The 24,568-nt window shown below is 48.5% G+C and overlaps 1 protein-coding gene across 1 annotated transcript; it reads right to left on the reverse strand.

The window, feature by feature from the left end:
• Window positions 1-4,029: 4,029 nt before the first annotated feature.
• Window positions 4,030-20,862, reverse strand: LOC131267266 (protein Wnt-6). The gene is made up of 4 exons (XM_058270097.1): window positions 20,801-20,862; window positions 9,869-10,104; window positions 5,268-5,908; window positions 4,030-4,491 (listed from the first exon to the last, which is right to left on the reverse strand). Exons 1-4 carry the CDS (start codon window positions 20,860-20,862, stop codon window positions 4,030-4,032), a joined length of 1,401 nt encoding a protein of 466 aa, XP_058126080.1.
• Between the last annotated feature and the right edge of the window lie 3,706 nt (window positions 20,863-24,568).

Genomic DNA, 24,568 nt, shown 5'->3' on the forward strand with positions numbered 1-24,568 from the left:
ACTCCCCAAAAATCGATCACATTCCTCGTCCGCGTATCCCGCGCAAACGCAACGCCGGTTGTGATAATTATGCAAATGGTGGCTCATTAAATTAAAGCGTCTTTTGTTCGCCCCCCTTCCTTCGTTCGCCGGCTGCCGTGGGTGGCACGCGCGATGCCGATGGGTGGTAGGCCATTCCCGCCGAGTGGGTGGCAAGCTGTAAAACAAACCGCAGAGACAAAGGCAAGAAACAAGTTCAATCCGTTCCGAAAGTGGTCAGCTTAAGGGGGAACAAATTAGTAGCGGGCATTGTTAGACAACGGAGAAGCGGATTCGAATCGACCAAATCACAACACGACCAACTCACCAATGGTGTGCTCTAGGGAGGCCAATATGATTATGGCCTCCATCAGGTTGGATCATCAAGGTTGGACGAGGCGACATTCTCCGACCTGAGTCAGCTAATGCGCAGCCTTCGCCCACGTTGAACGCCGGGGACATTTTGTTTAATTAACAATTATAGATACCTCCACCGAAATCGGTAGTCTTCAGCCGGAGTCTCATCTTCTAACGGATCAAAAGAAGACTCTGGTGAGCTGGGAGGGTAATATTTGTCTATGCTGTCGGCCTCACGACTTCTAAGGTAGGCTGATGAAATCTGTCCTCTTCGCCTGCTGGCATCGAAGGTGGCATCGAAATTTGTTGGAAGCAACCATTAATGCCGTTTAGAAATGACTTAATTTATGGCATTCTAATGGAATTCCTGCAACGTCTCGGAGGAGCTTTAGTCTTTCTTTCGGTATCAATGCTACACAGGAAGCAAAAAAAGCTAACGTTAAACACGCAGAGACTTCGAGAATTAGAATCATTCAAAAAACAAAAACGAACCCCTAAGAAGCTATTGAACAGTGAAACCATTCGCCTTTTGGGATGGCGCAGTAATGCGCCGTGAGTCACTAATTGGTTGAGGGAGGTGTCCATCCGGATACGGCCTTCTAGAGTATGCTTTTCCTAGTAACCACGCACCTTACAAGCCCATTAGTTCCGTTTTGCGGGTTGGCAAACAATGGCATCCATAATTGCACACACGTCGATCTTGATGACGGTGCGGAGCAGCTCCGGTGAATCACCGTCTAGCTTTTTGTGGCGTACTTTGAGTTTTTTTGGTTTTTGGAGAGACTCACCAGATTGGAATGTTTCACGCTGGAACGCTCCGGAATGCCTTTCCGTCGAGATAGTGCACGGTGTCAAAGTCAGCGGCCGACTCATGGGAACTTTGCTTCGTCAGCCTGAGGTTCACGATGCTACTAAAACATGTTTCCAAGAGTTTCTAATTAGTCACTCTGGAAGGAAAATCTAAAGAGAAGTAACTCGTGCTCGAAACATAAACGCTTTGAGATAATTTCTTTCGATTTACGTCGTTTTACTGACTTGCAAGAAACCTTTGAGGAAAACATTTTCTAGTTACATTTATTGCAAGACTGAAGCTTTCCTGGTCAATTGAGTCCTCCAACGGTGGCTCAACCGATAACTACTGCCCATGCCGGACAAAAGTGACAATGTCAAAGTGGGTTGAAGTCCCCGAGTTTGCCTGACATGCCTCTAAATAGCTTTAAGTAGTTGTGACAGGCGCATAAGAGGGCCCATGCACGAGCTGCCTCCTGCACCGGGACAACCGTGGTTGTGTGGGAACGGACCATGGGTTCCTATTCCGGTCGAAGTCTCTCGATCTCGCTCCCCGACGCTGGACAGGACGTGAGCCCGCGAAGTAGCTGTCGATCTTGATGATCGTCCGATTGAAAATGAAAACATTTTGACTTTATTGTATACCCTGCCCATGTGTCTATGTGTGTATGTATTTATCCGCGTGTGTGTGTGTATGTGCACAAAGGAAAAGAAGCAGTCCAGCATACGCTCCACAAAGTGCAATTGGAACTGAGCCCGTATGGAGCCATCATGTACGCCATCGGCTTTGGTGAATTCTTGAATCACTGCTAACGTCCGTTCGCGGAAGGGAAAAACACGCGCTGGATGGGAGGGACGCAGACCAGAGGAGGGTAGGAATTGACGACGCAGAGCGTACTGGCACGCGATGACTGGCGCGCTTTCCGTCGGCGACGGGAGATGCCAGGCAGCAGGCATCACGTTTCGAAAATGGATCGAAGTAATTTATCATCATCACCATCATAAGCATGATCATCAGCATTGATCTTCATCTCGCTGCCCACGGGAGCAGTGGGGCGAAAATCCCTTCGTGGCTTTCATCCGCCCCTCCTTCACTTCCACCCAACCCATCCATGCCCGACACACACATACTCACATGACAGAACCATGAGCCCCGATCGACATTATCCTCCGATCGGACGGATCTCTCTTAAAATATTTGTATTCATCAAATTGTAAAACTGTCATAAAGTAACAGTTTCAATAAATAGAACTGTACTGACAAGTCCATTAGTCCTTCTATGTATGGGCGACGATCAACCCAGTTCTCCGGCATGGGGAGAAGAGAAGCCCATAGCGTTCGTGTCTTGGGTTGGTTGATTTATTTATCAAATTCCGAAAAGTGCAGGAGGGAGCAGCAAAGGGTGCGTCCTTTTATAGCTGGAGCATGTTCTTCTCCTCCATCTCCCAATACTGCAGATCTGTAACGCTTTAAGAATAAGAAAGAGAGAGAGAGAGAGCAAAGGAAAAATGAAGTTTCACAGGAGAGAAGAACCGAAGTCAAATAAAATGGAAATTAAGATATCGATGATGATTTGTTAATTTTCGCCGTTTTCTGATTCCCACCGGCGATTTACGGGCGTAGGGAGGGAAAAAAGAAATACCACCGTACCCACTGGTGTACACAAAAGGTCCCCCCCGTTTAAGGCCCCCCGAAATGGACATGACCAGCGTGAGCGTCGTTAAGATGATCGTCCAGATTTTGCTTAATTTCGGACACGATCGCCGCACGGCGATAAACGCCCCGGACCTGGCACGATTAATACGATCAATTTCAGGCGAAATTAGTCGTCGCCATTGCCATCGTTTGCGATCGGGCGATCGATGAAGCACAGGAAGGGGACAATCCCTTGTCAAACGGAGCTGGACGCTCTTGCCTTCCGAGAGTGGCTTCCCTGAAGTTTGCATTCCCAACACTGCGCTTAATTGCAACGAGCGACGGGTGGAAAAGCGTCTCCGGGAGCGGGGTATGCAATTTAATGTTTGCAATTTAGGCCACGACAGGTGATGGTGTTGTTGGCGTTCGTTTCTCGTTTCTTTCCGCTGCACTGCGTTGCAATTACTAGACACTCAGATTTATGATCCGCAAACCAATTCATCCAACCCCAAATGATATACAAACACTTCAACGAGCCGTTTTTGATTTTATCATTTTTATTTCTCGTTTAACTCGGTTGTTTTTCATACCTAAGAAATTCGTTCGTTCGCCATTCGTTCGCTTTTACACCCACCCATCGTCCTATCAACTTCTCTTAACAATAAATATCATAATCGGTTCACGGTTGTGTGTTCACCACAGATCACAAATAAAGCAAACAGATTGAGGAAGCGCTAGTACTAGTAGAGGAAGGAATAGAAGGAAGACTGGCTGCTACGGTGTATGTACAATACGCTCCAGCGTCGGTTTTCAATCACTTTTAAACTCTTCACGTTTGTCACGAGCTGCAGGAAATTATTTGAACCCAAAGACACATTCTTCACACAGTGGGCGCCATGTCTGTTGCCAAATGTCACAAATTGTTTCAGTCTTTGACGTTTCCGGTTTGACGTTTGCATTTTCCTGCGCTTATCTCAACAGTCAACATACAGGCGTAATCACTACTACGTCACTGTCCACGAGGAAGGTGTACACTAGCTCTACTTTGCGTCAGCTGTACTGCTGGGATACTACTGCTGCCACTGATGGTGCTGCTACTATTACTACTACAGCTACTTCTGCCTACACGCTATCGGAAGGACATTCATCTAACACATGCGTACGCCACACATACAAACTCACACACAAGTTCACGAGTTCTATTCTGCTCTCACACCCCGAGGAGCGTGTCATTTGCAGGTGTACACGTCCTGGATGTCGATGCAGGTGCTGCAAGTTACCTCGCAGCACCACTTGAAGCTGCAGTTGCAGTTGCGCTTCACCTCCACCTGGCTGTGCGTTTGGCCGCGCTTGCAGCACATCAGGCTGCACCCGTCGACGCCACTTGAGGTGATGTTGCACTCCCGGCCGTGTGTCCCCAGCGAGCCCGTCTTGGCGTTCGGCTCGCAGAAGTCGTCCGAATCCTCGGTGTACACCAGGTCTCGCCGGGTCGGCGGTTTGATCGTTATGTCGTCCGGCATGAAGCTATGGCCGTCGTTGCGGGCGATCACCTTTGTCGCACCGTCAAAGTGCTCCTTCAATCGGGCGCCCACCTCGGAGAACGGGGGCAGCTTCATCCAGCAGGTCTTGGTGGTGCAGGACCCGGACAGTCCGTGGCACTTGCACTCCATGCGCATGAAATGCTTGACAGCCTATAAGAGGAAGAGAGTTTTGATTCAATCATCCACGAGTACTTGAATCTTGTTTTCAATGATTTGATTACGACTAGAGACTGGAACATAGAAGCACGTGTTATATCAACTTATAGGAAGTGTGTTACTACCGATCAAAGCGAGTTATGGAATACGTTAAATTTCATCAAGTGAGACAAATCGGATGGGATGTTAGAGCTTGTCAAGCCAGACAATCCTGGGACTCCAATGTTTAAAAGCATTGCTACTTACACACGCTTCCGAAAAAGGACTATCTTTGAGCTTGACTTTATGCAGCTTATAGAGACACTAGAATTTTATTAGTTATATGGCGAACCTTTGAAAAGAAGGAAGATGAACCAACTGCTATAGCCGAGATTTCTTAGTTAGGAGCTTAGTCAGATCAAGACCATCAGAAAAAGTCACTTCAAGTATTTCGAAATATTCTTGGAACGTCAAACTACGTAAGCCTACTGTGAAGCCTATTGATCGTTACAGATGAAACAAAATCGGGTCAACTAAACCATTCAACGATTTCTAGATTCTACCACAATGAGAGGTTTCGTGTGGAGCATTGTACATAGTAGACGGTATTAGCTACTGGATTTAACTGTTGTTTTGGAAAATGCTTTATGAATTAGAAACTATTGGTGTAAATATGTTCTTACAGACGTTAGACGCGGACTATTCTGAGACTGGTATGAATTTTGACATCAAAATAATCCTATCAGTGACTTAGAGCATGGTTATCTACCAAAACTTACGTGGGTACTTACCATTCGTCCTGCATTATTGTTGTGCAACCGCACGAGCGTCTTGATGTCACTCTTCCTGCGCAACCGCGCGTCCAGGAAGTCCTTCGACTTGCGCACCCCAAAGTTCACGTTGTCGTCACACCCGCCCCACTTCCACTTCTCCTCCTGCCCCGTTAGGATCGTGATCGTGGGAAGCTCCTTCGGCAAGGACGGTGGTCCATTTCCGGCTACCGAAACACCACCACCACCCACTCCGTTCGCACCCTTCGGCGAGTGTCGCTGACTTCTGCCACCACGACCACCACCACCACCACCACCAGGTCGTCGTTGAGCGTTTGGTAGACGGACTGGCCCGTTCCTCGCAATCTCCTCCGCTGTCATCGTGCTGTAGGCTGGATTCGCATTGACACTCTGCTGATACGGCGCAATCAGGACACCGTTCGGGTCAACCCTGTTGCGATTGGGCCCGTCCGGGCGCGTCCTTCTTCCACCCGCAGGCTTCAAGCCACCACCGCGGCCTCCCCGGCGACCCTCATCGACCCGCGTCTTCGGGTTCCTCTGGCAGGAGCACTCCAGCAGATCGCCCATCGTGCAGGCCTTCGTGACCGCGTACGTTATCCCGGCGGCGGTGATCGCGTGCACGAATGCAGCCTCGCGGGTATCTGTAACGAGAGGGAATGAAGAAAAAGAGAGGGAGAGAGAGAGAGAGAGAGGTAGGATAAAATATAATACAAAACAGCGCATATCAAACCAGGTTACTTGACCACTTTCATTAAGATTTGCAATTCACTCGCGCGATTATCGGGCAGGTTAGATAAGCTCTCGCAGATTTTAAACTACGCCAGCGAGCGGCGGCCTGCTAATGGTGGGAAATTAAAAGTAATCACACCCTCACGCACATCGATAGCGTAAATACCGTTTCGTTTAATTTAGATATCTCCCAATCCCAGCCACTCATTTGCATTAATGTATGCCGAATAATAAAAAACTCTTTTAGGTTTTCTTAGGCGAGCGAATAGCGAAAGCCGATTTCAGGACTCTGGAGTGACGGTCGGTCTTTTCTCGAAACCGCATGGCCCCCGGGGCGGGTTGGGGCAGGACGGTCGGGGGTGCTAATTGACGCCCAAATACGCACATAAAGAGCGACGATAGATGCCGGCCGGCCGGGCATGGGTGGGTTTTTGGGCGGCACGGGAAAAAAAACCAACAGAAAATTTGTTCGGCCAATATTTGCTCAAATTTTAGGAAACTTCCAACCGCGGCCAATCGACTCGCACCTCCGGGCGCGACAGGCGCGTTGGCGTTTCACAAGTGTGCGGCGTCGTCGGTGGATTCCGTGGTGCCGGTGTTGTGAAATTTGACGACTCGGTTGGCGCCTCCCGGCCGGGACGCCTAGCCCTCGGTCGCTGAGGGTGCTGCGAGTTGCGAGTGGAAAATGGGTGCGGATTATCGGTTGCCACTCGGGTTTCGGTTCGCGACGGAGGCTACGAGGGGAGCCCACCTACGCGCCGTTTTGGGATGGTGGGAAAATTTGCTTCCCTTGTCCCTGGGCTTCCCCTCCCTACCCCTCGGTTTCGAAGTCAACAAGACGGTTCGGTGTCGGTTGGCAAAAGTTGCGCAAAGTCGTTAAAGTTTATGGATGGCATTGATTCATCGTTTCGGGGAGGTATTTTGTTTGATGTCTTAATCTTCAAACGTGGCGTTTGCTGGTGGCGATGTGCTGTTGGCTCGCGAAGTGGATTGATGTGTTTATTTGCTCCCTCCGCCCCGGGTGGAAGATATATTGATGTTTGTGCTGCGGGCGAAGCTTCTCACAAATATTATGACTATTTATGCTGTGACTGTTCATTTTTTTTCTGCGTTGCGTACGTGGGATCGCTTTGCAAACAATTGGTTTTGAGCAAACAAATAGATGTTTCAATTCGTATTTTACTAAACAAATTGAATGAAGTTCCTACTTGATTGAAACTGTGTTTATAAATCGTAATGATTTAAAAATAAATAAATCACTATTTAAAACCTTTCCGCATGATCTTCTACAGCCTTCTATCTTATTTCGGGACTGAAAAAGTTAAGCAACTTTTTAACTTTAACAACAAGAGAACAACTAGCAAAATCAGATAACTGTACATTACACAATGTAATGTCTCTTTCTTCTGAATTGCTTTTACTCTATCATTTTTAAATTGCTAGGGCGAGAACCACATGACGGATTGGTGACAATAGTTGCATGGAAAACATGTAAAAAAAAGTATTAACCTACTCGTTTGTTACGTAAGTAAAGTTTGCCTGAACGATAAAAATAAGTTCCTCAGGGAAACAGAGCCGTTTAAGCTAGATACTTAGTCAGGTACATAATTTAAGTAGACAGCAGAGCAACAACGCAGGATGGCAACCTCCGTGGGTGACTGGGATCGATTCCCGAACCAGGCATAATCAGTCCACCCCGAACCGTAAGTGCATGACGGCCGAAGGATCGGGCTTCCAATGTAAATAGACAGAAGAAAGAGATAGAAAGTGCCTCCACCAACTGCTACACAAATGGATAATGATGATGGTGTCGTGTTTGCCTCACAAAACATGCATTACAAGCGATCGTTTGGCGATCTGCAGTCGACTTTGGCGTTAGCCGTACCTCAATCAGTTCCGAATGAGTGAACGTCGGTATGTGTGTGTGTGTGTGTGTGTGTGTGTTTACGGTGTGTCGTGTCCTGTGACGCACCGCGAACATGATGTGGGGCTGTTTTGTGGGGATTATTATGCACTCTCGGCACCCATCAGGAGGCACTTTGTCAAGCCCGTGCCCTCGGACCTCCGGTTCGGTCCGCTTGGTAGTCAATTCAGCCGTCAGTAATCCGTCTCGATCGATCGAAAGATCGAACGTTCGATCGGGTCGAGCTCCCCAGAAGTGAACCGCTCCAGCTGCGCGGTTGGGAAGGGTATCAATCTTGCTTCGGTGGGATGCATGTTGGGAAGTGAATAAATCCAGCCCGGGAAGCCACTTCCACCTGGACACCTGGAGTTTACGCTCAGATGGTGCGCTCTCGGAAAGGAGAAAAAGCAAAAACCGCTGAACCAAATCCCGGAAGGTGGAGTCGCACAAAAGCGACAAACGCATCCCGCCATCGGTTCGGACACGGTGCACAATTTACCTGTCAATTTGTGCATAACTTAAATTAACTTTATGGCGAATCAAGCTCAAAATTAATGTTTATTGAATTAAAGTGATGTAATCGTGACAATTGCAATGAGATTGTTTATCTTCCAACCCCTCCTCTATGGCGGGTCGATGTTTGGTAGTCAAAACCCTTCTGCTCGCTGCACGGTGAACATTGGAATGCTGGCCTCCGGTCTGCCGGCGAATTCGCTTCATCGTGCCTTCTGGCGTGGAACGGAGCGACGAAACGGCGGACGGAAATGGTCATGGTCGAATGTCAGGGCATGTCGCGGCTGTCGGCATCTGTCGCCGGCACTCGGGAATTGGCACGGCCAATTGGCTTCCGACGGACGAAACGAAAAGTGGTGAACGCACGGAAAAGTCGGGAAACACACGTGACATGACGTGGTCACAATCCGCAGGGAGGCTGGCTAGGGGGTGGTGTGTGGATCTTGTATTATAATGATCAATCTGTCCCTTTCACGCTGGAGGGGATGTTTTCTTCGGTAACATTTCGTGCTCCATAATATCCATTTTGTGGGAGAACTTGGCTGATTGGCACTATTTTAGCTTGATCTTTAGCAGAATTTTCGACTTTTTCAAGAAAATATGAACTTTTGCGTGTATTTTGTACACATTTTGGTCGATGAATTAATTGTAAAATATTGAAAGTCCTATAACCGCTGCATGGTCGTGAAAGTTCTCAAAACAGATTCACGTTTCCCATTGCCCCAAAAATAATCATTATTTTCAAACCAAAAAAAGAAGGAAGGAAACAGAACTCCGGGAATACACAAGTTCCAGATGCCACTGTGACAGATCGCATCGATTTCAGACATCCGAATGTGAACCGTCCACGCAGCGGTCCGGCATTTCGGTTCGTTTGTTTGGCTTCGGTTTCGGTTTGTTTTATTGATCCGATCGCGCAGCAAATCAGCGGCGTGGCGGAAAATCATCGTGCATCCTGTGAGCGGAGCCGGGATCAGCTCGCCAATTCAAAAGGTCGCCGGACAGGATCGCGACAGAACAGCGACAGCGCAGCGACAGATCGGAACCGTTCCGGGACAAGTGCAGCATGTTTTCCTCTGATGCCGCGTGGGATTCCTGCCTTTGGCGAGAGGGGGGGAAAATCTCGTTGGCGACGTCGACGCCGAAGACGGCCAAACAATAATCACAGTCGCCACGAGGCCGGGGCGGAGCAGGCTGGATTGAATGTAATTTATAGCGATGACAATATCGTTACGTTCGATTTAAATTTTTCAATTGCACGACAAGCACGCCGGCCGAGGACATTTGCGCACTTTTTCCTTTTCGTTGCGAAAAAATAAATAAATAAAATTAAAACACCCAGAATTGGGCTGTCTGAAGCCCATCGGGTCGGTTTATCGATAGATGGGAAGGAAAAACTGGAGAAAATGGATACCGCTCGGTGCTCGTCAATTATCGACAATTTACCGCTGCTTACCTTTGGCCAGTATTCGGCGCATGCTCCGCTTGATGGTCCAGGAGCAGTTCCACATGCTGTTCCGGAACTGGTTCTCGCACTCCCGAAAGCCCAAGCTGATGCCCCGGTGGATCTCGCGCATCAGGGACGTGTCGTTCTTGCAGATGTCGGCCAGCTTCCCCGACAGTCGCCGCGACTTCCGGTGCTTGCTTTCGCAGACCCGCTCCGGATCGAGCAGGACGCTGCTACCTTCGGCTCTGCGGAGGAGAGGATTGTGTTTGTTTCATGTCAGTAAGTCCATGATGATATTCAAAATCTAATTTAATACACGAAATAAAATATGTACGTGGTTTGAGTTCATAGCTTCCTAAGGCTACTTAATCACGTGCTGTTTTTGAACTTGTGTCTTAAGGACACAATGTGGCTACATGTTAACAATAAGCTCGTAATCGTACAGATCAAGTAACGAGCAACACTTGCGAACGAAACCGACACCAGAGTAAACACCATTAGTGCACCTCGCCAGAGTCAAGTTCAAGTTCGTAGTAATCCGACAGTACTTCCCGACAGCTAGCACCGCCTCGGAGTGTCAATAGCTCATAATAAAAGGCCCACAACGTGGATGGGGGAGTACGTCCGTTACACAACCCTCCGCGTAACAAAACGCGACCATTAGACCCTTTAGGTGTTGGACCTGCAAGGTGCAGAAGCAGACACAGGTACGTTACTAGCTGGTATCTTTCGTCCAGGCCAAACCTTACCTGATGCTGGCTAAATTTAACCCCGATGGCTCAACGGGTCCAGCGTCATGATCGTAAAATTCAATAATGAAGATCATTTCTGTCTGCCAGCTTCATCTGGCGTGTGAAGTTGATTTGAACGAGCTCCAAAAATGTAGTAGAGAGGGAGGAAAAAAAATACACGCAAACACCGTTTCGTTCGAGACGATTATTACCGTCTCCGGCGCAATTGGCCATCGGAAACATTTTCCGGCATTTTCAGCTCATTTCGTGTTCGTCGCTATTAACCTCCACCTCCCCCCGGTTCGATAATGCCAAGGCGCAACTAAGTGTGCTTGAACTCGCACTCACCATATTGTGATGGGTGGGGAACACTTCTCCGACACTTCTTTTCTAACATAGTTGGCCCATTGGCCCCCCCTCTGAAACCCACCCCTACGTCGGGTCGAGTGTGGTTCAATGTAAATAATCGGGAGTTAAAATAAATAATTTTACCTCCGACTTACCTTCGACGGGTTGGGGCAGGAGGTGTTTTTTTCTAACTCCGATGGGCATGGAAACATTTTCCAGACCTCTCCGTTATGACGTTTTTAACGGTTTTGGCTCCGGGGATGGGGACTGGCAAGGCTGAGCACGTACCAGTCATCTTTCGGGGCAGATTTTTACGACCATCAGCAACAGGCGGCTCGAGCTCGAATGGGCGATTCCAGCTGACTGACTAATGGAGCGTGCGCCCGACCGTCAAGCGGTCATTATTGTACCGGGGTGCTAATGACAATTAGGAGTCAGAGCCGGAGAATCGGTCCAGCGCGTGTCACCGGCTCCGGTCGAGATCATTTGTTATCGTCCACGCGACCCCGTTATCACACTCCGCCATCGAGATGTTAACCTAACTCGAAGCTGCCTGTCTCGCGCCACGAACGTGCCTTTGGCGCTTGTCAAACAGCCTTGGAGGTTCGGGACCGGGTAACATCGACAACGACCAAGAACTGTGGCCATCAGTGGCTCCTCAAGGGACGAGATTTGACTCTCGCGATTCCTTTCGCTTCCATCATTCAAATGACCGTCCCGGGGTCTAGTGAGACCCATCTCGATTGGGAGATAAAAATCTACCTATCTTGCCCACCATTTCCCCCCCCCCCCCTCCGCCTGTGCCATCGATTAGACAACCGAATGGTGGGATGGAGAAATTATAAATTTAAATAACGCTCGTGCGCGCGCGCACACGGTTTGATCGTTCGGTTCGAACTTCGACGGTCGACTTTCGGCGGCCGAAAAAGTAGCGACAGCAGTAGGATTTGTTGTAGCAGCGGCTAATAAAGACATAAATTTGTCGAATCACACACACACACAGCCCCCGTCCCTACCGTTTGCCCACCGACGTCCGGCTCTTAAAAGAGAGAAAAAAAAAGTCGTTACGGCCTGAGAATCGACTCCAACAGGATCGATCGGTGGAAACGACACCGAAACGCATAAAACTGTTGATATTCGGTTTCAATTTGTTGTATCGATCCGATGATGGAGCGATGCCGGGAATGGAAGTGCCGTTAGTGCTAGTGGATGGTGCGGTTTAATTTGTCTAATTAACGCTCGTGAATGCGTTTTCTGCTCGGTGTGTGGCTATGTTAGATACCCGGAGAAGCAAAAATCGGTTCGATTTGGGAAGCTGATGGTGCGAAGGATAAGAAAAGCTTTAATACGACGTTTATTTCTTGATGACCCGTCTCGCCGGGGGTGTTTGAGAATTGACGATGGTTGAGATCAGCCGTAAAAGGTGACTTTAAGGGGTTTATCCATTATCTTTAGCTTCCAGCAGTGGAGAAAGATTTGACTAATCAAAATTCCATAATATTTCTACTGAAAATAAGATCATTTCTCGATGGTCGACGATATACATTAGGAACATTTTATTTTCTCTAGCTCTGAAAATATCTCAACGAGAAAAGTTTATATTTAAACTGTGATCGAGAGTTGTCATGTTTGATAGGTCAATTTTATTTCTCCAATTATTAACAAGTTATCTCTATACGTTTGATTTAATTTCTGTACTTTTGAAACGTTAAACAGCTGTTTGTAACATGTGATACCAATATCTTTGAGTTGTCTAATATTTCATCCTAAAAAACATTAAGGTTAGTTGTTTTGAAAACATGCAGATACATTGCATCTATTTTAAGATGATCGATTGAGATACGTGTATAAGTATTAAGTCCCTAAACATATAAAATCCCACTTTTGAAATGAAAGTAGCTTTTATTAACTCTTACAAATATAAAAAAGTAGTACAAGAAAATAGAAATATAGCTTATTTTCACAAATGTTGTTTTGTAATCATAACTGACGAAAAAGCAATCAAATAAACTCTGCTTAGTTATAGCAGAGTATAATTAAATTATCCTTAGCGTATTCCAATGTAGTCATAAGCGTAAAATAATGCTAATATGGAATGCATACATCTAAGTTTGATTAGCTCTTGCAGCTTGCCTGGGATGTAAAACTGGTCATTTTGACAAATCACCTGTGATAATGTCGTAAATAACGGCTCGTTCTTCAAAGTAGCTACACGCTTCGCCGATCCCTTAATCGTACTCGCGCAGCGTGTTTTATGACTCATTAATCCGATATATGGCACCATTGTGCGACCACCTGAATGGAACATTACCATGCCGGCGCAGGCGCACCGCTGCGTTCGTGATCTATCCGTGTAAATCTACCCCTGACGACTGCAATTGCATTTCATTGAATACTAATCATCGGTAACGAATAGTTTCAACAACTGTCGGCATCGTTTGCTACCAGCTGCGGCCGCGGCAGCGACTCCTCCAACTCCAATTGTTGACTTTTTGCCCTGCCCTGCAATCGATCGTGAGCTGCATCGCTAGTTTTTCCCTGTTTTCCTTGCCTTCCGTCGATCGAGCGGCCGCCAGCTCGTCTCGGTGTCGACGGCAATCGGTCGGAGGGTTGCAGTGTCTGACGTTGATGGTAACCATGTTGGCCACGCTGTTGCCGCTCGACAACCTCAATCCAATCCGAATGTCCGCCGGCTCCCCCTGGTCCGGCTCGTGCCCAACAAACTTCCCCCGCGGGGCCACCGGTTTCGGTTGATTCGTGCGAAAATAATCGCTTGTCACTCAGCTGTCCCTTCCGTGCCCGGGACTCTAGTCTCCGTCTTAGGGGCGGCTAAGTACTCGCAACGACTGGAGTGTTTTCCTCGCGCGAAACACTTTTCCTGACGTGCGCACCGGCTACTCGAATAGGTTGCAACGTCCCGACGGGTAGCCCGGTGGACGTGAATTGACTTTCCGGACCATTTCTCGTCCATCGGTTGCATCCTTCGGAGTCTTCGTCGGTGTGTTTAACTCAATTTTCTCAATTATGCATTTAGAATGATGCCCAGCGTTTCGTTCGCTTAAAGCCGACCAGCTCCATCGGGCTGTAAAGTGTAAATTCTCCCTCACGACTCCATCCACACCCTGCTGAACCTCCGTATGGTCCACCCAACTAATCCACAGATAGTACAGATCTTCACCGATCTCAATAAGCGGTAAAAGGATCTCTCAACCAGCCGCTCATTTCGCTGCCATTTTGGCAAGTCATTTATTTACTTTTGCACATCTTATATTCTATTTCCTTTCCCTTCATACGAAGCACAAAACCAAATGGCTTTTGCATCAAAACGAAACGAAACTAAAGATGGTTTGATTGGGTCAACGTAAATGTTGGTAAATATAGTACTGAAGAGAAAATGTTGCATAAATTCTGTCAAGAACAGCAACTTTTCCTTTGCATGAAATTTTATTCCCAAGATTAATATATTGATAAAATATTGGAGGTTAAATATTTCTAATTTTGTACATCGCAGGTATTTGAATGAAGTTATAAGATCAGTAACCTTGTCTTGTTTCGCTAAGTATCTAAATAGGTGCAATTCACACTCTAACACAGCCGAACCCCATAAACTGTTTACTTAATCGATTTTTAACAGAAATTCTTTTTTTTTAACTTTTTCCAAACGATATTGATTTTTTACGGAAAAATATAAATCTGGAAAAACCTCACCTCAATCATTGCCGATTAGTTAAACTTTTTTAACACGCCAGTGCTTCCTCCACCAAGCACCGCGGTAATAAAGTTGACGTGTACATAACTGTTCATTAGCCGAGATGGTGGCGACGCAAAAGTAGTGCCTATTCCCTCCGGTGCTTGTTAAATCATCGTAAATTAAAACGACATCAAGTCTTGGGGCGCTCCAACGCATGGTGGCTGGGGGACCTCCAGCTACTCTCCATCTCTCTCTCCCTTGACTTGCCCTCCTTGAGGGGGCCCTATGGGCACCTAAGATTCCCAGGCCACAGGCCACACGCTTTGTTGCCGCAATGTTTGTACGTGATGATCCGCTTAATCAACTCCGAACCGCCCCGGGAGATAAAAGATCAATATTTCACCCGGTTGGTTTATGTGCCGTGCCTGTGTGTTGGAGTGTGTGTTTGTGTGTGTGGTTTTTGTGGACCTAACGTCAAACGTCAGCGGAACGGAATGGCAATGCAGGACAAACGGGGCGCACACACGCTTTCAGGACCAACGAAGCGGAAACCCGTCGCCCTTTGCTTTGATGCGGTGCGCTCGATCGAACGCGAGGCAACCGAGGGGGATGAGGAATGAAATAGACAGGAACACACGGTGCATGAAAGAGTAAAAAAGGAATGCTAAGCTGAAAACCCACGGTTTTCCCTCTATTCGCCGAGCAAACGCGGGAAGGATAGCTCACGAAAAAAAAGAAGGAAAAATGCATTCAGTTTGAACAAATACAACATGGCAGCGGGCAGCATAAATAGCATACTCCACACGCCGACCTACCATTGGGCAGAAGGGTGGAGGAGAAACAGAGATCCCTCTTCAGGAGGCAGGAGGCAGAACATCACAAAGTGCATCTGAAGATACTTGCCTATTTATTCGCCGTCATCTTGAGAAGTATTGAAGTAGTTTGTTTTTCTCGTCCAAACCCCCGGGGCGGAAAGCGATGGTTGGCAGGTAGTGTGTGTAACAAAATCATCAAACATTTGACTCCTTCAGTCGAGTGGGTGAGCGGTCCACGAAGCAGGATCATCGCGGGGGAGGGCAAAGGTTCTGGATATTGGTGGGGCGATGGTCCTGTCACCCGGTTCGATGTGTGTATGCTCAAGCGGTTTTTGTCGCAGCTCCGATGGCAAATGTCTCATGCCCGAGGGTGGGTTTTTATTTTTTCAACTCTTGCCGTGAGACCCAAGGACTAGAGCGACGACCTGTGGGACATCCATTCGAATTTTCTCGTGAACCCCTGGGATATGGGTCGAGCACAACTTCGCCGGGGCAAGTGCAGCGAGCTGTGTAACATGTTCGATGGAAAAGGTAAACCCTTTCGCCGCAGGTGCGTCCGCAAAGATTGACATATTCATCCATCAAGGAAAGGGCATCAGGGCAGGGACCACACGAAAGCCTACCCTGAAGTGTCTTCGGAACTCCCGGGACTATGAGATTCCTCATCCGCGAATGGTGACGCAGCGCCACCGGACGTGAAAGGGAGGATCGCTGGCAAATGCGGGCAATTAAAACCCACTTACCAACCGCTTGGTAGGAAGCCGACCAGCAATCATCAATACGATCGCTTCATCGGCTTCCGCTAATGAGTTGATCCAAGCCGCTAATGAAGCTAATTATCGCCGCAGTATCGATCGGGCTTGCGATCAGCAATGCATTTCGGGCCGAGCGACGCACCGGCTCTGCACTGTACCAAACGCCAGAAGAGGTAAATATTATTCAATGTAAACATTGTAACAGCCCCGAAACGGCTCCAGTGTAAACAGCGATCGAGCGACCGCACTCGAGTGGCAGGTTTGAAGGTACACAGAGGGCAAACATGAAAACACGGCACAAGAGGAGGCACTATGTTTGAGAGAGAGAGAGAAGGATAGAGAAAGAGAGGGAAAGATCGAGAGCCCCTGGACCAATTTTCCGACCCAGCGCCGTCGCTGCGCATCAATGTCTGGCGAGTTGCCGAAATGCCCTTCCACTCGTTCTCGGTAAGGATCACCTGATCACGACCGGTAATGACGTTGACTTTCGACATGATTGGATACCATCAAAGTGATCCCGCCCGGCGAAACCGTTCTCAAGGATATCGGATCCGTTCCGCTTTTACGCTGCTGCCGGCACCCGAACCTGTGCCGGACCGACGATCGAAGGATCCGTTCCAGGATCCCGCCTCAGGTATCGCTACGCGAAAGCGCATCGCCTGTCAGCTAGTTCGAGTGCAAACGTATCGAATTTCACCGATCAACTTGCCTTGCGGAGTGCCATTTTCGCGTTGCCTCTGCCGGTGTTCCTTTCTTTTTACTCTATTTCATCTACGAAATGCACTCTTCATTGGGTATGCGCTTCAGAGGGGAAATGCAATCCGGGTGTAACTGTAGCCGACTCGATCGGTTCGAGGTGGACACTTTTGGAGCTTTGGTGGACTATTGGTAACATTGACGAACAGGGACTATAGAGGCTCAATTGCAGTTGCAACAAAGTGCAGCGAATGTCGGCGCCATTTTGTTGCTGAACAACAAAAACAACAGGAGGAATTCACATTTAAAAGGCTTCCCAAAGTGAAACAGCATTCTCTTTGTGAAACATTGAATTTAGAAAATGGACGATAGTGAGACGTAGCGTCGAATGCATCATGTCAACCATTATCCTGTATTCTCGATAAGCTTTAAGGAATTTGACTGGGAGTATTAAGAATATCTGCATAATCATCCTCTTATCCGCAAAGATTTGAGATAAGCAAAGAATCATTCACAAAGACAGTTGTACCTTGAAGTGGTGCATTTACTACTAACGATATAGAAAAAGCTCTTTTGGGTTGGAACATAAATGAAATCTGGTGTAATATTTATCGCCATTGTCAGACATGGATAAGAATTTTGAAGAGATTATGCTTCGTGGTCTTAATGTTCAGCAAACATTTTCGCTTTGCTCTAAAGCATCATCAAAGAGAAACAAAGTTCTTCTCCTCAGCAAGTGTGTCGTTCGTTTTTGATGCAGATTTGCAGAAATTAGCATAGAGTGCTTTTTCAAATCTGTCACCAGGCGGGACTCCTTCGGGCCCGTTGTGGACCACTCAACGCCAGGAATGCGAACGCTGTGGCTTGTGACGCCGGATTTGTGTCGACCCTTCTCAAGAGCACATTCCAGTGGAACGTGTGTGTCCTCCCGCTCCCCCAAGCATCCATCTCCGAGGCTCGACACAAACCCGGTTGCTACCGCAAGGTCCACTTCCACGCTCGGGACTATCTTTCGAGGGGTGCGTCTGTGGATGGCGCAGGGTTGCCAAGGTTTTCGGGTTCAAAATCGTAAAGATTTAGATAAGGGCGGAAGATGGCGGCGTAATGTTGGCCGCCAGATCGCCAAACACGTACTCCTGGTTCAGCATTTAAAGTACGACCCGCAACGTCCAGAGTCCGCCCGGAGCAGGAGTTCGCGCGGTCATCGCGGGTTCGCCATCACCGTCAGGTGAAGTCATGTGGCGCTCCGATCGGCATGTCTTAATTTCCGTGCGAGCATGTTTCCCTCCGACTGTTTCGGTTTGGTTTCTCCACAGAGTTTGGAACGTGCGTCGTTATGCGCGTGATGCGTGCGACGAATTTCTGATGCGACTGATCTCTTCAAAACCTCACGAACTCTGACGGACTCGGAAGATGGTACCCCTCAGGTTTTTTGTTCTGATTCATACACCGTTCCTTCCGTCCGTGTGACGAATAATCGCGGTAAGAGTAAGTTAGGAGTTCTTATCCAAAGCGTATGATCACGAAGATTAGCATCGGACGATTGTGGCGTTCCAACTGTTCGACTCTAGCCCAAGCGGTCGCAGTCTCGCTCCTCTCCGGTTACAGCCGCCGTCTGGTACGATTACCTGACATACGCAGCCGTAATACTCATCAAATTGCGATATACCTTATCAAGATACATCTATCCTTGGATGGGTCGAGTTATGACGAGACGCTACCAACTACCAACTACCAGTCTTGTCTTCCAGGGGGTAAGTGTAAACTTGCGATATGACGTGAGAGCAATCTGATCGCAACGAAAAGACGTCGTAACATCGGTAGCGTGAAAACTCCTTCCCTATGTGGGAAATCGCTAGAAACCAGTAGACCCTAGACATCTTGGGCTGGAAGTGGGCTGAAGTCTATTAATTGCGTACAACAACTACCAAGAAGATCTACGAGACGAGCGATCGCGACAAACGAAAAGCAAACACCCAACAACGATATCTGTTTGTGTGTGTGTTTGTAAATGTCCCGCTTGAGAAGACTTGGTGTCAACCCCCCCACAAACCGGCTAGGCGGGAGGGAGAAGAAACCTCTTATCACAACATCATCGCTAATGATATAATGAGGGGCAGTTTATAATATTTATAATCGTTTTTAAAAGCGTAAATGTAATTAAGGATGCATTTAATGGCTGCCCAGCAGTTTGCCGTAATCATATCTCGACCTCTCTCTATATGTCGCCCTCCCTTCCTCGGCTAGCACTCGCCGTCTCTGTTAGCTAGTAAACAGCATCCACTTGGGGCTGATGTGCGCGGGCCAGTTAGTGCACCATAAGACCAGATTCCATTCCGCCTCTGCCAACGCTGCGTCCTTGCGTCCGCGATGAAAACCGATCTTGCGGATCCCATCTGCCGTTGCTCGTTTGGTTGCAACACTGTAGCGTATAAATAGCGACAACATCCCCCTCCGGTAGCCGACACCATACCTGGCGTGGGGCTAATGAGCTGGAGGGAGCTGTAGTTGAAGTAATGCTGAAGAAAACGAGAAAACAAATCTCAGTCTCGGGAGGAAAAGAAAAAAAAAACACGCAATAGCCAATGATCGGCAGCGATCGTCAGTTTTGCATCCAGCAAGCGCAGGGTTAATTATGAAATTATTAAGATAAAGTGTTGTGTATATATTGGTGTGGTCCGCAGCGGCAGAAGCAGTCCGGGGAGTCGCAGGGTCTTGGTCACAGCGATGCACCGACGGAATCGTGACGCTTCCACGTCCGCTGCCGGGCGAAACTCCCCTCAGTAGCGCCCGTTTGCGCCGATAGGTTTTTATTTTATTTAATCTTCCACTTCGCTTCCACAACCGCCTGAAAGCATTCCGCCGTTTGGCGATGGTGGGTTCATAATTTAGACGCGGCTTGAAATTTAGTGTCGCCGAGCATTTCAACCCAGGAACCCCAGGGGAAGAGACGGCCGAGAGCCCACGGATGATTACCGAGCGCATCATAAAGTGTGGCAGTGTGGGACTGATACGGTCCATTGCGGTCAAGGAGCTGGCCGGCCAAATGGATGCTAAATAGTTGGCGGCCGAAGTCGATAAAGTGTGGAGCGATTCCATTTCCACGGCTTGAACGGGCGAGGAAGCTAATTAGGAGCGTACTGGCAATCGTTCAGCGCGTGCAAGTAGTTTTGCCGCCGTGTTCTGCTCAAGTAGTTTTATTCACGATGGGGAAAAATTGCTATTTAAAATATCGACACTTGCTTTAGCAATTTATAGACGTGCAATTATTTTGTGAATTAGTTCAACCAGAATTAAAACGATGCTAAAGTACGATTTGTTGGTCAAACACTAACGAATTATTTTTTTTGCATAGACAGTTATATGAAACCTCTCACAACCTATTATATATTTTAGCTTTTTTTATGTGTACATGTGTACTGAAACTTCCCACACATTAAGTTTAAGCACTGCAGATGTTGTTGAAGATTTGTTTGATCAATATTTTTTTTACAAAATCATCTAAATTTTACAACTAAAACTCACATTAACTAACACAAACAAAACAATCATCTACACATCTGTCAAGGTGTATCCATCAAAGTTGTACAACAAAGCTTATACAACACAAGGAAAACGATGAAATATCAACCATCTTAAATATGCTGGTAATGTAACAGTTAAATTAAAATATAACTCTCAAGTAAAGAGCTAAGAACATAATTCTTTTCTCAATCCCTTCTTAACCAAGCGTCCCCGAAGCGTCAAGCTAGTCTGAAGTAACAGATCATTAAACAGAATAGAAAGATTTACCATTAACATTTTAAACAAAACATTAACGATTTATGTTCTTATCACGGTTAATGTGTGTTTACAACTCCTACAATGTTACAACTCGTTAAGGTCACCTGATCGTTTGTACTCACCGCCATAAGCCGGTAATGGGCATTATCAGTATCAGGTAGATCACTATCAGTACCAAACGCATAATTGCAACTTCCTTCCGCCGGCAAACTGGAATCCCACAAGAAAACACAACACACGCAAGCAGCACAGCACACCGACACCGACGCGACGGGGACAGAACCGGATGGAACAACTAAAATCACCGGAAACGGGTCACAGCCACAACGTCACACTTGGCGCTGTCGAACGTCAAACCAACGTCCACGTGAGCAAGTGACAGTGAAGACCAAGAAAAAAAATAACTCACTGTAAACAGCTTCCACTCCTCGCCTCTTCCCCGCTCTGGGAGAACCCCACCCACCTCCGCAAAAGGCAAACAAACACTGGACACCGAACGGTTCTCTCTCGGTTCGGTGGTGGTTTTCCTTAACCCCAATTCCGGCGATCCCCGGAAGTGGATCCGATCCGAGATATGCACCCACACCGACACTCACTGACACATTGTTTCCGTTTTGTCGGCGCTGGTCGGGAACAATCTGTTGGGCCTGTTTCTTAAAGACGCTCGTGAAAACTGTTACACTTGGACACCCCACCAACTCCACCAGGTTGCCCCCGGGATCCCGGTTTCAGTCTCGTCTGCAACTGGGACAGTTTACTTTGGCACGTCGTCGTCGTCGTTGGCTCGCCACGGGTTGCGTACACACTGACACGCAGCACATGATGCAATTCGGTTGCGGCAGTTCACAGTTTTCCCAGGTCAAACCGGAAACGGGGATCGACACACACGGTTATCCTGGCTCCCTCCCGATCCAGGCAGGCAGGCAGGCAGGAAGAAGGAGGTCAGATTCGTACGGCCACAGTACACCGACTGCGTCCGGGCGCTAGCCAGATCCGTGTGCCGGCGAGCCGCGTCGGACGTTTCCCCCTGGGCCTGGGGTTCCGGGTCCGGTGCGTCTGCGCAAACCACCAGCACACCTTTCGCACACCCACACACACACACACACGTGCAACTGCAGCACGCACGGGCGGAACGAAAAAAAAACACACACACGGGGAGGAAAAGCGGCCAGAATGCGAGCCGAAATGCGCGTCTGCTGCCACGTTCGCCACGTTCGGGCTCACTCTGTGGAGCAGGCGAGTGCACGGCGGACAAAAAGCAAGCGATATTCAAAATCGAATCGAGCGAGCGGGCAGGCGTGCGCGCGCGCGCGAGTGATCACACGGGACCGGCCGCGAGCACACGTACGGCCGTGCACAAACACCACCAAGCGCCCGATTAACCCACCCCTCCTAGGTCGTCTTCGCCGTCGTCGGCGTCGTCGTCCGGTCTTAAGCACCCCCCTTTTCGACCGGCCACCACAACCAATTGCGAATCCGCCAAGCCGGACGCACATACGCAAAAGCCACAACGACACACACACACACAGGCGCACGCACACGCAGCCAGGCAGGCAAATACAGGTGGCCACCGGAGATCGCGATCGGAACGGGAAGGAATGGATAAAAAAAAAACACTCCCCAAGAAACCACAAACAACCCCGCGACCGTTCGCACTTCAAACGATCGTGTACCCGTGTGTGTGTGTGAAGAAGGTGATCTTAAACGCAAGGAACGAAATGAAATTAAAAGCAACAACAACGGGGAGAATTGAAAAAAAATATCTAAAAACAAAAAAAACCCCAACAAACACACACACACACACATTGGCCCGTAGTGCGAGGGAACCCTTCCCATCAGCGAAGGAAACACATGGAAGAACACTTCCCCACACCGTTGCAAATGATATATTTTAAAAGGTTATTGCGCGCGCGGATTTCCTTTTATCTGACCGCGCGGCGTCGGCATTCGCTATCCCACTCTCGCGCACGCCCTCGGTCTCTCTCTCTCGCTCTCTCGGTCTCTCGCGCTATCTTTTGTGTGTACGATTTCCTCCCCGCGGGGGAAGGAAGTTTCCTTCAGCACACGCACCAGACCGTGTGTGTGAGATGGATCGCCGTTCTCTCGGACGAAACGCAGGACGGTTTCCTCGCGCCTCACGAACAGGAGAGTGTTTACGGACGCCATTCTCACGGCGATGTTCGAAGTAAGTCGGCCGGGCCTTAGGTAAGTAACACACCTTTTCTAAGCACACACAGAAGAGTACACACATACACACGCTTTTTGGACACTTTTCCGGGCTCGTGAAAACTCGTCGATTAGGTGGGTGGGCACTTGTTTTCCCTCTTCCATGCGGTCAGCCCCAAACGAAACGAACCGAAAAATCACAGCCTGCCGGGTGTTCGACCCCACCGAAAAACCAAACAACCACAACCGCCCGTTCGCACGGCGACACTATGAATGGACTTTCTCGCTGCTCTTCGGCACTTCGGCCCGGGGCCGCCTCCATTCGGGCTGCAGGATGCCTCAACCGACGCAGGGCCGACGGCGGCCGGCGGCGGTTTGGTAGCGCGGGCGGCAGCCACAACACCGAGCGTCCTGTGCCGACGGCGGCGGCGGCAGGAGATGAAAGAGAGTTGACTGGAATTAAAATTCTACCCCGAAACCGGGTACCGGCTGGGGGGAGGGGGGGGGCGAGGGGGATGGAAAAAGAAAACGGCGGCCACGGGATGAGCCCCCGGTATTGGCGAATATATTGGCGCAGCGCAAAATATGAAAAGCTATGGGGCGGAAGGAGGAAAACAAAAGGAAAACGGGGGAAAAGTACAAAACACTGAATAAACTCCACACAAAACACACAATGTTTGAAAGGGGTTGCATACACGCACACCACACTCAGGAGTTTGTTTTTTTTTTTTATTGGAGCCCCACTGGGACGGAGGGAGGGAGTTAGCACACACGTACCCTTCCACACACATACACACACACAGTGTCGACTCACTCATTCGCGAATAATCAAAATTGGTTGGCAAATGAGCTGGGCGCGCGCGAATAAAAATAAAGAAACTGCCCAAAACCAACCCGAAGCGATCAAAGCAGCCTCAAGAGAGCGGGGCGGTGGATGGAGAAGTTCGCCAAAAACCGCAACTATCGAAGAACTTCGACAAATGGCCACAAAAAAAATTTGCACAAAGCACGAGAAACGATTAGAATGAAGGAAGAAGAGGAAAACAACAGGCCGCCACCGTAGAGAGGCAAATGAGGTGCCGGAGGAGGGAGGGGATTGATGATGCAGGTGTGAGCGAGAAGGCACAAGGAGGCTGGGAACGGATCGCCGGTGGGAAGCAGGACACGAAAAACGCCACCGCCAACCGGTGTGCGAGATAAAAATTAAGCGAAGATTAAGAAATGAATAGCTCTACAGTGCGGGACGAAAGTTTTCCCACAACAGGGCTCGCGAATTCTTTCGTTAGTGTAGCGAATAGAGAACACACTAGAAGCACTTTCAAAGCGCAACCCGTTTCGGTGAGGCACTTGTCCTTTTCGGTTTAAACAAAAAAAATTGTGGAAGCTAGTGCATCGCACAGCACTGTAAAATCGAAAATCAAACACCCCAAAAACGCAGGGATTCGCGGATCCATTTTTGGCGGCACGGAAGGCACGCGAAATTGAGCCATAGAGCCGAACCGAACCCGGGCCAAATCCAACGGGCGAATCTCAGATAAGCCGGAATAGCCGAGTGGAAGAGATTGAAGGACCCTAATAATGAAAACCCCGGCGTTCGCTACCTAATGGACGCCAGCAGAGATATAGAGCGATCTGCCCGCCGTTCCGGGCAGGTAAGAAAATTCGCCAGCCATGAATATTTGCCGATCGACGGAAACTAATCGAAGCGTTCGCAAAGATGGAAC

Source organism: Anopheles coustani, chromosome 2 (assembly GCF_943734705.1).
Source record: "Anopheles coustani chromosome 2, idAnoCousDA_361_x.2, whole genome shotgun sequence".
NCBI classification, from domain to species: Eukaryota; Metazoa; Arthropoda; class Insecta; order Diptera; family Culicidae; genus Anopheles; species Anopheles coustani.

Bases quoted from the DNA above. Each gene is read 5' to 3' on its own strand.
- LOC131267266 (XM_058270097.1), bottom strand. From the start codon at position 20,862: ATGCGTTTGGTACTGATAGTGATCTACCTGATACTGATAATGCCCATT. The intron at 10,105-20,800 runs GTGAGTACAAAC...TCTCCTCCGCAG, and splicing joins CCCATTACCGGCTTATGGCG to AGCCGAAGGTAGCAGCGTCC. The intron at 4,492-5,267 runs GTAAGTACCCAC...TTCCTCTTATAG, and splicing joins ACAATAATGCAGGACGAATG to GCTGTCAAGCATTTCATGCG.